This window comes from Ambystoma mexicanum, chromosome 3p (genome assembly GCF_040938575.1).
Source record: "Ambystoma mexicanum isolate Mex_15411 chromosome 3p, UKY_AmexF1_1, whole genome shotgun sequence".
Taxonomy (NCBI): domain Eukaryota; kingdom Metazoa; phylum Chordata; class Amphibia; order Caudata; family Ambystomatidae; genus Ambystoma; species Ambystoma mexicanum.
The window spans coordinates 1265807818-1265820894 of record NC_090925.1 but is presented as its reverse complement, the minus strand read 5'-3'; the positions used below and the strand labels follow the sequence as shown (position 1 = coordinate 1265820894).

At 50.6% G+C, this 13077-nt stretch overlaps 1 protein-coding gene across 1 annotated transcript in view; it reads right to left on the bottom strand.

Annotated features, from left to right (window-relative positions):
- ACO2 (aconitase 2) overlaps positions 1 to 13077 on the bottom strand; it is a 637698-nt gene that overhangs the window by 88410 nt on the left and 536211 nt on the right. The window contains exon 16 of the mRNA XM_069652760.1: positions 7489 to 7621. Within this exon, the coding sequence (XP_069508861.1) occupies positions 7489 to 7621 (133 nt within the window). The remainder of the gene's footprint in view (positions 1 to 7488; positions 7622 to 13077) is intronic.

The window sequence follows — 13077 nt, the reverse complement described above, 5'->3', positions numbered from 1 at the left end:
GAATTCTACTCGACAATATCGACGCCATCGACGTCGAGGGCCTGGGGATCGTCACTGGATGTGTGGTCACCGTGACTTTTCTCGGCGTAGACGCCGGTGTCGAGGCCGGTGTCGAGTCGACAGACCCGTGTGTCGAAGGTCCCTTCGACAACGGCGTCGAAGACATCGACGGAACCGTCGAGGAAGGTTTGGAGGTCATAGTCCTACTCGAGGGTTCGAGACGCGCTCGAGAGGTTTCTTTCGCTGGGTACTGCGACTCGCGGCGTTTTTGACCTTCGGGTCTTTCGACCAGAGCATCGCTCTCGGCAGTCTTCGAGGGGGTCGAGGCCGCTTTCTCGAAGACGCTCATATTTTTTCTGAATTCCTCCCATTCAGCCCGGGAACTATGTTTCGTGGGGCAAGGGATTCTTTTTGGCGAAACAGAGGAAGAGGAAGACGGAGAAGGGGATCTTCGACGTCTCCTCTTCGAGTGCTTCGATCTCGAGGAGTGATGAGACCCACTCCGAGACCTGGAGCGCGAATGGTGACGAGGAGACGAATGTCTCGACTTCGTCGACAAAGAAGAAGCTTTAAAAGTCTTACCTTTCTCCAGCTTCCCCCTACGCTCCTTCAGGGCCTTAGCTGTCATGGACATACAGTCCTCGCACTCCGAACAATGGTGTTCGGCTCCCAAGCACCACAGACAATTTCTGTGAGGATCGGTCAACGACATCTTTTTCCCACAATCTCGACATTTTTTGAAGCCGGATCGAGGAGTTGTCGGTTCCGACGAGGAAGCCATCGAGTACGGATCGAATAACTCGAGGTAAATAGGATTATCTGACTAAGAACTGAGCAACGGTATTCCGAGGCACCGAGGAGCGCGGAAAAACGGAACTGAGCAACGGACGCTGCGCGCGGCCTTTATAGGCAGGATGACGTCGAGCGTCGATACGGCGGCTGTCGAAGGACGTCGACGCGCAGCGCCCTCTGGAGAAAAAAATTTCCGAGGCCAGCAGAGCTGGAAGGATATATCTAAGATGAGGAATACGTCGGAGGACACAATCCCTTCGAACTGTAGTTACTTCAGGATATAGAAACTAATATCAAAGGCGGACCCTAAGGGTCCCCAGCAACACTGCCCATAAGGAGCTGTGTTCCGACGCCTTTAAGAGTTATGGAGGAAAAATAGACTCTGCAGGACATTAAATACAGAGTAAAGAGTTTCAAAAGGCAGAGCCCATAAGAATGAATGAGTGGAAAAAGGCTCCACTCATTCAGGATTTCAGAAAAAGTTCCAGAAGTCAAGCAAAAAGAGCTGAGGGTCTGACTAGGGGAGGGAATGAAGCATAAAAATGATAAATCTCCCTAACAAAAACCATAGCAACACTTTCAGGTGACTGCTTAAATAGTAATGGCTTGAGTCCACAATTGTTAGCGAGAAATGACAGTTGCACTGTTTAACTAGTAGTGGCTTGCATCAACAATTGTTAGTGAAATTACAGTTATGTCACTATTTTAGAAGTGCAATAGAGCAGTTCAGGGAAGTGCAACCCAGTATTAGTTTTAGGAGAGCAGCAGCTATTCAAGGACAGTATAACCTATTGGTATTTGAATTATTACACTATTTCTAAGTATAGGAATAGACAGTTTAACCAATTATGCTTTTCAGAAGTGTGTTTTACAATTCTAAGACAAGTAAGAACTCTTAGGACTATTTTAGAAGTTTTCATTCTGTTTTTTTTGGACACTTATTTTTATTGTGACATCTTTTACAATAGACCTTACACATACAAAACACTAAAGAAATGCTGATTAAAAAAAAAAAGAAAAAGTAATCTCAATCCCAGTTAAAGAGAGACAATGCAACGATTAAAGACATTCTCCCGCCACATGAGCTTGGACCAAAATAAGTTCTATGACTAGTCTTTGCCAAAACAATCCCCATCTTTATGGACTACAGATTGCCTTTTCAAACCTAACTTCGAACATTCAATTACCTGAGTGAGCCAGCAGAGTGAATGTGAGATGAACAGTATTTCTGGGGGCCTCTCACTGCAAGAAATCGTTCCGAAGCTCAGGTTGATACTTGTTGCTTACTCTCGAAGCCGAGCCGGAAGAAGGTGACTCGCTGTTCCCTTCCTTGCAATCTGAAAGCTGCTGTGCCTTCAAAAACTGTTCCAAGAGTAGGTGGTAAGGAGATCTCTCCCGGAGCTACGAGGGACCATCGTGCACCAGCTGATCTTTGCCGAAGCTCCATGGTAGACAGACATACGAAAGGCTGCCGACCGGAGAAGGGGCCCGCCGAGGAGAACGAAGAGAAGCACCAGAGAGCAGTCTGTCGACTACTGCCGTCGGCAACCGGAGCCGCCGTGCTCCCTTTGCCTAAGAACATTTGATCCAAGGACTTCCTTGATCATCACCGTCAACTGTTTTTTTGTCCTGCCGGAGAAAGTCAAGGTCGTGGACGACCGAGGAGAATCCCCCGGTGGGTTTCCCGCCACCCAAAGACCTCAGACGCCGACGAAGCTACTGAAGCCAGCTGTGGTTACATCCCGTCCGCCGACGCCCTTGCTGGGCCAAAGTTCTTCACTGACTCTTTGCGGCAACGAACGATCATTGTCGAGGAGCACTACACGCCTCCCCTATTGCAAGGCATTTTCGACCGATCGTCAACAAGCACCACAAGGACCGAAGCTGCTGCTTGAACAACCACGTTCACCTTTTCTTCTTCTCGGAAGTTCGACGACCCGTTGCTCCTGCTGGAAAGGTAGCGCACTCAAGAAGGGCCCGTCGATTCCCAGACGAAGAACTCTACAACACAAGGTACATTTGGGTTGCAGAACTATAGAAGATAAGACTTTAATAGACAATATAAGGACAGGGCTTGTAGTGCATCTTCATTTACAGGTTGGCCAGGTGGGGGGAGCGGGGGAGGAAATCCTCGGACGGAACGATGTCTCAGTAACAGGGCCAGTTTTCTGCCAATTGTCTAACCCACTTGTCTTCCTCCTAAGTGTATGGTTGATATCGTTTTGCTGTGTTGATTAGTATGCTATTTGAACTGAGTACAGTTGATGCATTTTTAATGGAAGCGTAATAGTGGTACCACCTAGAACTGTATATAGTTACCATTTTAGAATTGTCAGAGCACAAAGTGAATTATCGTGATTGTGTATATAACCTTGACCCTTATTTATATAAAGACTTTTAACTAATACAGTGTGTAGACATTCCTTAGTGGGTGCTTGGGGACTACACTGTACTTAACCAGCCTGCATCACCTCCTGAGAAGCTAGGCCTTGATTGCTCGTCCATTGCTACCAACAATAGAGAATCTTGGCTGGGGTCCTCTGTGCCTCTCCTCTACCATATAGCGAGCAGGAGTAGACACGGTTGCTTTACAGCCGTGTCTATGCCTATGCCCATGTTTGGATCCGGGGCTCCGGTGGGGTCTTCTCAAGATGAGGTGGTGATGGAGCAGTCGGATGTCGAGGAATGGTGCCCCCTTTGGACTCTCTTACTCTGGGAGAGCTCAACATCAGAGGCTATGGAGTCTCCCATGGAGGTGCAAGCCCTGATGGAGGCATTCTTTGCTGGATTTCGGTGACCAGTGTGTACAGGATCATTAGAATATCCAGCGACACATCCCTAGGTCTAGGGGTGAAAGGAGCCAGCAGAGTGGGGTCTGGCCTGATGCGTCTCTTGCGAGCAGGGGACTCGGGTCGACTGCCCCCATACCCCCCCTTTGTGATATAAGCAGCACCCGCTGTGCAGATCATGCTCTCCCTCGCTGATACTCTAGTTGATCTGCTCTGGCCTATCTGGAGCAGCCCGCTGGTCCACATATCAGGGAGGTTCCACTGGGGCGGGAGGAGGAGGGGGATATGGGAGGGGTGTGGGGGGGCATGAGGGGGATATGGGAGGGGTTCGGGGGAGGTGGGGGGGAGAAACAGTCTTCCTCTCAGGAGGTTGCTGGGTCCGTGCAGTCACCTGGTCTTCCCCGACACAGGCGTCTCTGCAGCCGTATCTCGCCTTGCGGGCAAAGACACCAGTGGAGCGGCTGCCACTGTTTTCTTGGACCCCACTCCTTCAGAGCTGCCATAGTGGACGTCGTCGACTAAGCGCTGCTTTCGTCGACGGTGCCATTGTCGACTCAGTTGACCAGGCATGCTGCAAGATCTTAGCAAACTTCAACTGCTAAGAGAATTCTCATTTCTGTGCTAATTCCCTTCACCCTTAGAGACCCACAGCTCATTTGCTGGGTTTTAGGACTTTACATTTTTATCCTGAGAGACCTTTTTCTCACTCATTTATTTATCTGATTTGGACTCTGTTTCGTTAGGTATTGGGGTCTGACAAGTTCCATAGGCATCTACCTTTTGTATTGTGACACACAGCACTTTCAGTGCAGTGTCGCAGAGAAGTCCCCTGGATTTCTCATAAGGTTTAAATACCTTCTCTTGGGTGAACTCAATGGTCACTAGCAGCAGGTGACTGGGACAACTGAGGTAATATCTCCAAAGGTTGTATTGGCCCATGTAAGGCAAGACCTCCAGACAAAAACAATCCTCTAGGGGGGGAAAAGGCTTGGTGCACCGTTTTGCAAGGATAACCAGATTTATTTTGTATACATAAAGGAAAATGTATCAGATGGTCCTGTAGAACCAAACTGACAGAGCACTTGGTTAGTTCAAAGTAGGTACAAGGTTTTTAAGGAAAGAAAATGTCAATCATGATGTAAAAAATAGTGTTATCCCACCACCCTCATTGGCTATCACCTACATACATACTACCAGTCGCCTATAGTCCCTTGATTGATTGGCCGCATCCAAACTACCACTAGCCTCCAACATGTGGTCCACCCTAGTCCATCACCTGGGTTCTGTGATGAATCCTGTGGACTCCTCACAAAGACGTTACCTTAAAAGTCGACTCCGAGGTGGCCAGGGGAAGGCAGCAGTTACCTGAACCTGACCCTGTGGGTATTAGTTGGGAGGAGAAAGGCCCCAGAGTAACAGGACTCCTCAGTTGGGAGAGCCGCAGTATTAGTCTTCCTCCAAGAAAGATTTCAGTGATGCCAGAATATGTAATGGCTGGCTGTCAGGGGGAAGTTTCCTTTCCCAAAGCTATCCATCTTAGTGATTGTGAACACAGTCATAATTAATCACTTATGAGTAAGACTCCACTTCACCAAATTGCCTACATTTAACGTGGTAAAAACTTTTAGTCAAGAGAAGAATGCTAAATATGATCAGAACATTAACATCTTAAGTACTGATAAAGCCAACTCATTTGAATCTTAACCAATTATTGAATCCTTTTAAAACTCCTTTTAAAACTCCTTTTAAAAATAGAATGAGAGTGTGAAGGTACATTTGGAAACAATGCTCAGAACAAAAGCCAATTTGAATAATGGGGACTTCAAGTCCCACAATGCCCAAAGTAATGGGACAAGGAAGAGGGATTCAGAGGCACTGGACTGCAAGGTGAAGCCTAGTAGTGTTAATGACCCACACCTGAGTGGGACTGAGGTATATAAGACCATGTCAGGTAGAGGCCATTAGGAGAAGTAGAAGGTGGAGTGCTTGCAGAGACTCCACATTGCAGTGGCAGCAAAGGAAGAAAAGCAGAATCCAGAGCGGATGACTGTCCCGAGGGAGTCTCCAACTTTGATGGCCTTACATGCAGGGGTTGCGTGGCATGAAGCGTTATTTTGAAAGGCTTTCCCCATTGTAACTTGTGCTCCAGTGGCAAGCGAGCACTTTAGTGTACCTGGAGTGAGGAACGCTCCTCTCTCGACCGGCGCATGCACTGAAACGAAGCAGAGTGCTGTGCAAAACTGAGGGAAGGAAGCAGAAGGGACTGTGACAGCAGACGCGTATGCAGCAATCAGTGAGTTCACTACTATTGTGTAAACCCGGAACGATCCGGAATGTCAAATCTTTTATCATCCCTGTCCTGCAGAAGTGTGGGATATGCAGCCCCTTTTGATGAAGTGGCCAAATTAACCACCAGACTCAGGACTCGGATGCTTGGAAAAGAATTCCAGATCCATAGATGAGGGCCAATACCTTTTAGTGAAATCTTTATTAAAAGCTTGGGGTTGGGGCATCTGGCTTTTTCCAGTTGTCCTGAACATTCACTACTGTATGAAAAGGGAGAATGGGATCCTTTGGAGGATCCTTGTCAAGGATGTTCGTTAAATCGTCCTGTTCAAACGCCACAGCAGCTCTACCCCAGCCAAGGTATTCAATAACCTTTGGCATAACTGACCAATAAGAAGCACCAGTATGTCCAGGGCACTCTGGTGTTCCAAACTCCACTTCTGGAGAAGTGTCCAGACCAGTTGTATCCTTCCGTGTGTCCACTAAATCCATAATTCTTGATTTCCGAGAGGCGTTCCTCTGGAACATCTGGAGAACCATATTCCAATCCAAACAATGGACTTTGAACATCCTGCTCCTCATATGGAGCTCGAACTTCTTAGAGGCTTAAAAGCACACCCCAATGAGGATGTCAAAGCCATCAACAAGGTTGACTTCGATGAGCTTGACCCCAATACCTTTGGAAGAGCATGAGAAGCTGCTGGCTTCAATAAGGCTCGAGTTGCTGCCACTCAAGGAGCCTTCGAGGCCTTTCTGAGTGGGCTCTTAGGAACGCAAACAGAAGATTTCAACGACGCCCTGGCTTGCTCATGCGGCGGATTGGGGTCGGAAGCCTGTTTTGTTTCAATCGAAGGGGTAGATGGAGCCGCCTTCCAGAAAACAGCCAACATCTTTAGTCTATAATCGTAATTCTTCTAACTCGGCTTGTGAAGCCGCCTTACTTTGAAAACGTATTGGGCGAGGAGTCCGAGGACGACAACCGAGATCAATGGGGTCGCTTCCTGGATTTTCTCAAAGAACATTGAGACCTCGACAGAGCGCTTTGCATGTTTCCCACACTTCTTGGACCTGAGATGAGAAACTGCTCTCAAACCCTTGCCCTCCGAAGATCTCATCTTTGACAGGGTGGAAGAAGGGTACTTGGATAAAGGCCTACCCAAGGGGAGTTTCCCCTTCTCCTCATCAGTCATCGGCCTTGTGGGTTTCACCCAAACACCAACATATCGGGTGCGGGACTGTGATGGACATCTTGGAGCTGCAATCAGAACATCTTTTGAACTCTGTTTTTGGGGTAGACATAGTCGAGAAAACTTTCTACACAATACAGAATTCGCTGAGGTGAGTGAACCGTTTCAAAGCATAGCTGTGGTAAAAAAAAAAAACAGAATTGAGGCAACAGGCGCAGTGCATGCTACTTATACTAATAGTCTACAGCACGGTCGAGAGCGGACACTGCCGAGGGACACTAGGCCGACGACACATGGCGCCCTCTGCTGTGAAAAAAGTTTCAGACGCTGCACGCAGGATACTGGGAGTATATCAAAGATGAGGCATACATAAGAGGAGACATTACATTTAAAAAGTAGTGTGCACACAAGACAGATATAAAGCTAGCACTTACCATGGATCCTTGCAAAGCTTTTAGTGATGATGGCTCGTCCACCTAGATGTCTTGGCTCAAGGGCAGCATGCTCCCGGCTCGAACCCTCACCATAGTTCTCGTCCCCAATTACAACCCAGCTGATGCCATCTTTCTATTAAGAAAAGGAATATAAAGTTACTACCAGGAACTAAAAAAAGAAAAGCAAATCAAGCAGTCTAGGAAAATTAGCAGCGGTTTTCAAAACTAAAGTTAGAACTTATCTTGCATTGTTACCTTTTCAGTCTCAAAAAATGAAGGTTCTCACCGTATTGACTAGAGTACTCTTAGCCCTTAGTCACACTTCCTCCATCCTTGTGGATGTGCCGGAACATTGGGACGATACCGGAACCTTTGAAAGGGGAAAAAATGTAGCTTCCCCATTAAATTTAGTATAGCGTGCAGGGGTATGGCTTCCGGTGTGGGAACACTCCACCCTCTGGTGACTCACCTCAGCCATCTTTCAACACAATGGAAGCTTAGATACCTGCTACGCCCATTACATATCCATTGGCATACTAGTGGGGGAAGGCGGGTGGAACATATGGGGCGGGGGGAAGGGGATTGAACGCTCTAGTACGTTGAGTAACTAATTACCTCATACGTCCCATCCCCTTTCCTCCATCCTTGAGGGCGATTCCACCGAAAAAGAACACAGGGTGGAGCTGTGACCACCTGCTGCATATCTAGGACATAGCAAAAAGGTTCTTCAGCACCGCCTGACCAAACTCAGCATCGCACGTGGAGCTAGCGTCCAGTGAGTAATGCTTACAGAAGGCTGACTGAGTGGCCCAAATAGCCGCCTTGCTGCTGATATCCCAAGAAGCATGTCTCTGAAATGAGAAGGCAGTGGCCCTCACTGCATGGGCATAGTTCCCATCAGGAACCGGTTTAGCCATGTAAGCCTATATAATGGCCTGGAACATCTAACGGGCGATGGAAGCCTTGGAAGACAGAGCCCCGGGAGGAGGCACTAAAAGTCAAAAAATAATACCTCCGACGCCGACAGATTGAATCGGAGAGAGAAAAAACGAGGACCCTCTAGAGGTCTGTGGAATGCAGGGCCCTCTCTGCCTCAGGCTGTGGGGTAGGGAAGAAAATCGGCAGACTGATCTCCTGATTCAGATGAAATGGCAAGTGTGTGTGGTAAATGAATGCAGTGACGACCATGTCGCCACTCAGCAGATGTCCCTTACCGGCACATCTTTATGCAGTGCTGAAGAAGAAACCAGTTACTTACCCGCAACTGCTGTTCTCCAGCATTGGTCTGACATGGATTCACATGCTCATGAAGAAAACATAGCAGTACAGCATTACACAACCACGGAGGTGGCAAGACTCAACAGAAGCAAATACTCTTACCCCCGGAACAGGCTCACCTTCACACCAACAGGTTGCGTAGCACTGCTTGGCCGACCCTGGACTCCCCTCTAGAATCCCTGTCGAAGTAGAATCTCGTAAAGGTGTGCATGGACCTCCATGCAGCAGCCCTGCAAATGTCCAGCAGGGGCACACCAGACAGGAATGCCGTTGTTGCAGCGATCGCTCTGGTACAATGGGTTCTCAGACAGCCATGCAGCGGTCGGTTAGCCAACCGGTGATGAGTGATGCAGCCGGAGAGCCACCTGGAGATGGAACTCTGACAAGGCCTTCCAATGGTTCACATGACCAAAGTTCCAACAGTTGAGATGTCTTCCGGAAACTCTTTGTGCGAGCCACAAAACTTCAGAGCACGTGCCACATCCAGTGCGTGCAAAGTCCTTTCCGCTGGCGACGAAGGAGTCAGGGAAAAATACAGGCAACACCAAAGGCTTGTTGAGATGGAATTCCGACGGAACCTTTGACATGGAGGGATGAGTGCGCACCGCCCCTGTGTCGTGGCAAGTCAGATAAGGCCGCTTACAAGACAGGGCCTGGATCTAATCTGCTCTCCTCGCAGAGGTGATGGCCACAAGGAAAGCAGTCTTCCACGAAAGTTACTTGTCAGAACCACGTTGAGTTCCCATGCCGGGGCGGGCACCTTGACCGGCGGGAACGATCGAAACAGTCCTTTGAGTAACTCCTTGACTAGACAGTGTGACCAAAGAGAAGACCGTCCTGGAGACCTGGAGATAGCTGCCAGATGCATTTTGATAGAGGTGTGAGCCAGCCCCGCCCTGGCCAAAGACAAGTACAGATGGATCTGTGGGGCCATGACTGTCAAGAGTGGAACTTCGCCTGGCATCACATCGCAAAATGCTTCCACTTGTGCCCTTAGCACTTAAGAGTCTACGACGATCAAACCCCGGGAAGGCCTTCCCTGCAGTCCGCCGGAAGCTCGTACCCAGCGAACTCTAAGGCTGCAGGAACCAAGCCTTCAGGTTCAGCGATCTTGGGTCGTGATGCAGGATTGTGCCTCCTTCTCTGGTGAGCAGATCCGTGGCCACTGGAAGCAGCATTGACATGCTGAGGTGGTCTGGGAACCAAATCTGCCTCTGCCACACTGGGGTGACGAGGATCATGCTGCACCAGCGCCATTTGAATGACTCGCAGCAGGAGAAGCAACGGAGGGAACGTGTACAGGAACAGGCCTTCCCACGGCAAGCAGGCATTTGGAGTTCGTCACAAACGAGTCGATCTGGGGTCTGCCCCACTTGAGGAATAGACTGTCCACTTGATCCTGCTGAAGTTCCCACCCATGGCAGGAGCGAAGCTCCCTGCTGAGGGAGTCTGCTATGATGTTCTTGGGTCTCAATGTTTCCCATTTGGCGGAACCCCGTGACCGCAATGTCCAGGACCACAGTGATGGCGTGGTTCGACTCCACCTCGCCCACCCGAAGGATCTCCAGCACCTTGACCAGCCCAGTGCCAGAAGTCCTGCGCCACTGGGATCTGCTGAGCCTGGACCCCAGGAACAGAGCGTATTGCGATGGAATCAAGCAGGACTTTGGCTAGTTTACAGAGAACCCTAGATCCGTCAGCAGCCAGACAGTCCCCTGTGTGGTAGACAGCGATCTCCCCTGGACTTGGCATAGATGAGCCACTCGTCGAGTTATGGGTACACATGTATCCCTTGTAAGCGCAGATATGCCACCAGTGGTGCCAGGCACTTAGTAAATACCCTGGGCGCCGACTTCAGTCCGAAGGGAAGGGCCTTGAACAGGCAGTGCTTTCCCTGTACGAACCATAGGAACATTCAATTTTTCTCGTGAATGGGGAAGTGGAAGTAAGTGTCCTCCAGTTCCAGCGACGACAAGAAGTCTGCCTCCTCTAGTTGGCCGAGCACGTGCTGCAATGTAACCATGCTGAATTTTTGGGACTTGATGCATTTGTTGAGTCGTTGCAGGTTGAGAAGGGGCCTGCAGCCCCTGGTCTTTTTTTTAACTAAGAACTATCTGGAGTAGACTCCAGAGCACTAGTCTCGCTTCGGAACCAGCCCCATCGCCCCTTTCTTCAACATGGCCCGTAACTACTGTCGAAGATGAGGGATGTGTTGTTCCTGCTGGGGCACTGGCAGTATCAGCGGACACTTTCACTGGAATTCTGTAGTGTGCCCGTTGGCGAGAGCGTCCAGCACCGATCAGTTGGTGGAGAGGTTTTCTGACACGCTGACTAAGCCAGCCAGCCGGCCTCCCACCAGGGTGCATGGGTGGGGGCCCGACATCTTGCCCGGTTCAATCCTGCTTGGGGGGCCTGCATGCGCCTTGGGAGCGACGAGGGCATCCACCTCCGAAGGCTTTGGAATGACCCCTGTAGGTCTCCTGGGTCGTGGAACGGGAGGGTTTGCAGTACAAGGAAGATCCTACGCCGAAACCCCTCAATGACCTTCCCGATTCCCCTCCTGAGGCATGAAAGGACAGACTGTATTGCAGCGTGCCCAGGCCACGGGCCGTCTCCGTGTCTGTCTTGATGGTCTGCAGCATATCATTGAGGGCTTTCCCAAAGAGGTGGTCTCTATCAAACGGCATGTCCAGGACGCTCATCTTAACTTCCTGCGTAAAGTTGGTGGCCTTCAACCAGCCATGACGACAGAGGCAGACCCCGTTTCCCATTTGGCGGAACCCGTGACCGCAATGTCCAGGACCACAGTGATGGCGTGGTTCGACTCCACCTCGCCCATCCGAAGGATCTCCAGCACCTTGACCAGTTTGTCCTCAGGGAGGAATTCCAGTCGCTGGCCAGCTTGTATCACAACTCCCGCTCATACGGCCAGGAACGCTAAAGCATTCGCCGCCTTGACCGTCGTAGCCACTGAGTAGATTACCTTTCTACCCACGGTGCCCAACTTCTTCCCCTTGCTGTCTGAGGGAATGGAGGCTGAGGACGGGTTGGAAGACTCCTTCCGCGCAGCTGCTGAGACCGTGTCCAGTGAGGGCCATGACCGCATACTTTGGTGCAGACTCCGGCACCTGGTATTTCTTCACCAGCGGGGGCTGAGGTGGGGGTTTTTCAGCAGCACCAGGCTCATCCCAGACGTCGATGAGGCATTGCCAGAATGGTTTTCCTTTTCGCCTGCCGGCGTTGAAACTGGAAGCCCTCCTTCTTAGTCTCGTCCGGTGTTAGCTGGAAGTGTTCCGATGAGCGGGCTACTATAGCGTGAAAACAAGCCCACTTCGTCCGGGGGAGAAGCCCTCAGAGGCGGGGAGGTGCCGCCGTCGTTGGCAGTCGTCGCCGTGTCTGTCCCCATATCTCTATCTCTAGTGGGGCACGTGGGGCGGCTGGTGAGACTGTAAGGTGCTGCTTCCTTTTCTTGAGCGCCGGTGGTGCCGTCACCATCCTCTTCTGTGGAGAGTTGAAAGAAAGTCCTGTGACAAATCCCTGGGAGGTGTTCCGGGAGCAGGCTTGCTGGGCCCAGCGCCTACGTAGTCCTAGTCAGCGTTCCCACCGTCGTCCCCCTCTGCAACCTCTTCCTCCGTGTTTGTCGTCCCTTACATCCTCCAGAATCATGTGGACAGAAAACATGTCCTTCTGAAGAAATATCTGTGCCCTGGAGCACTTACACTCTCGCCCCCCCCACCCCTTTGTGTCCAGAGGGGTTGGTCTCCGGTTTAGGGACCGCATACTCTTCACTGGTATCTTTTCCACCGGTTTGGCCGAAACCTGCCTCCTGGGAGGAAGAGTCACCCTGGCTGTCGTCGGGCACCCTGGACCGCTCACAGTCCCTTTAGCCTTCAATAGGGCGCCAGATAGTCCAGGACAATTTTGCCTGTCTCACCTGGACCTTCAAAGGCAGGTGAGACACCTTACCCTGCGGCTTGGCCTTCTCCCGCAGCTTCCATGGGGTAGCTGACTTAGTCTTCGAAGAACTGGAGTGATGGCAGATGGAGAAGATGATCGCGCCTCTGTCGCGGGACCCGCTGGCGTGGCGACCCCGACAGACACGGACTCAGTGCTTGACCTAGTCTTGGGCTCCCACAGATAGTGTGTCCTAAAAGGACATACAAGCCGCTCTGACTGGCCGATTCTGGGTGAGGCATGCCCCTGTGCGCCACTCCGGGCAGAGGCCTTGGCGTTGAGCCACACCGTCAATCTACTGTGCCGATCCTTGATGGTGCGTTTGGTATACCCAAGGCAGATCTTACAATCCTCCTC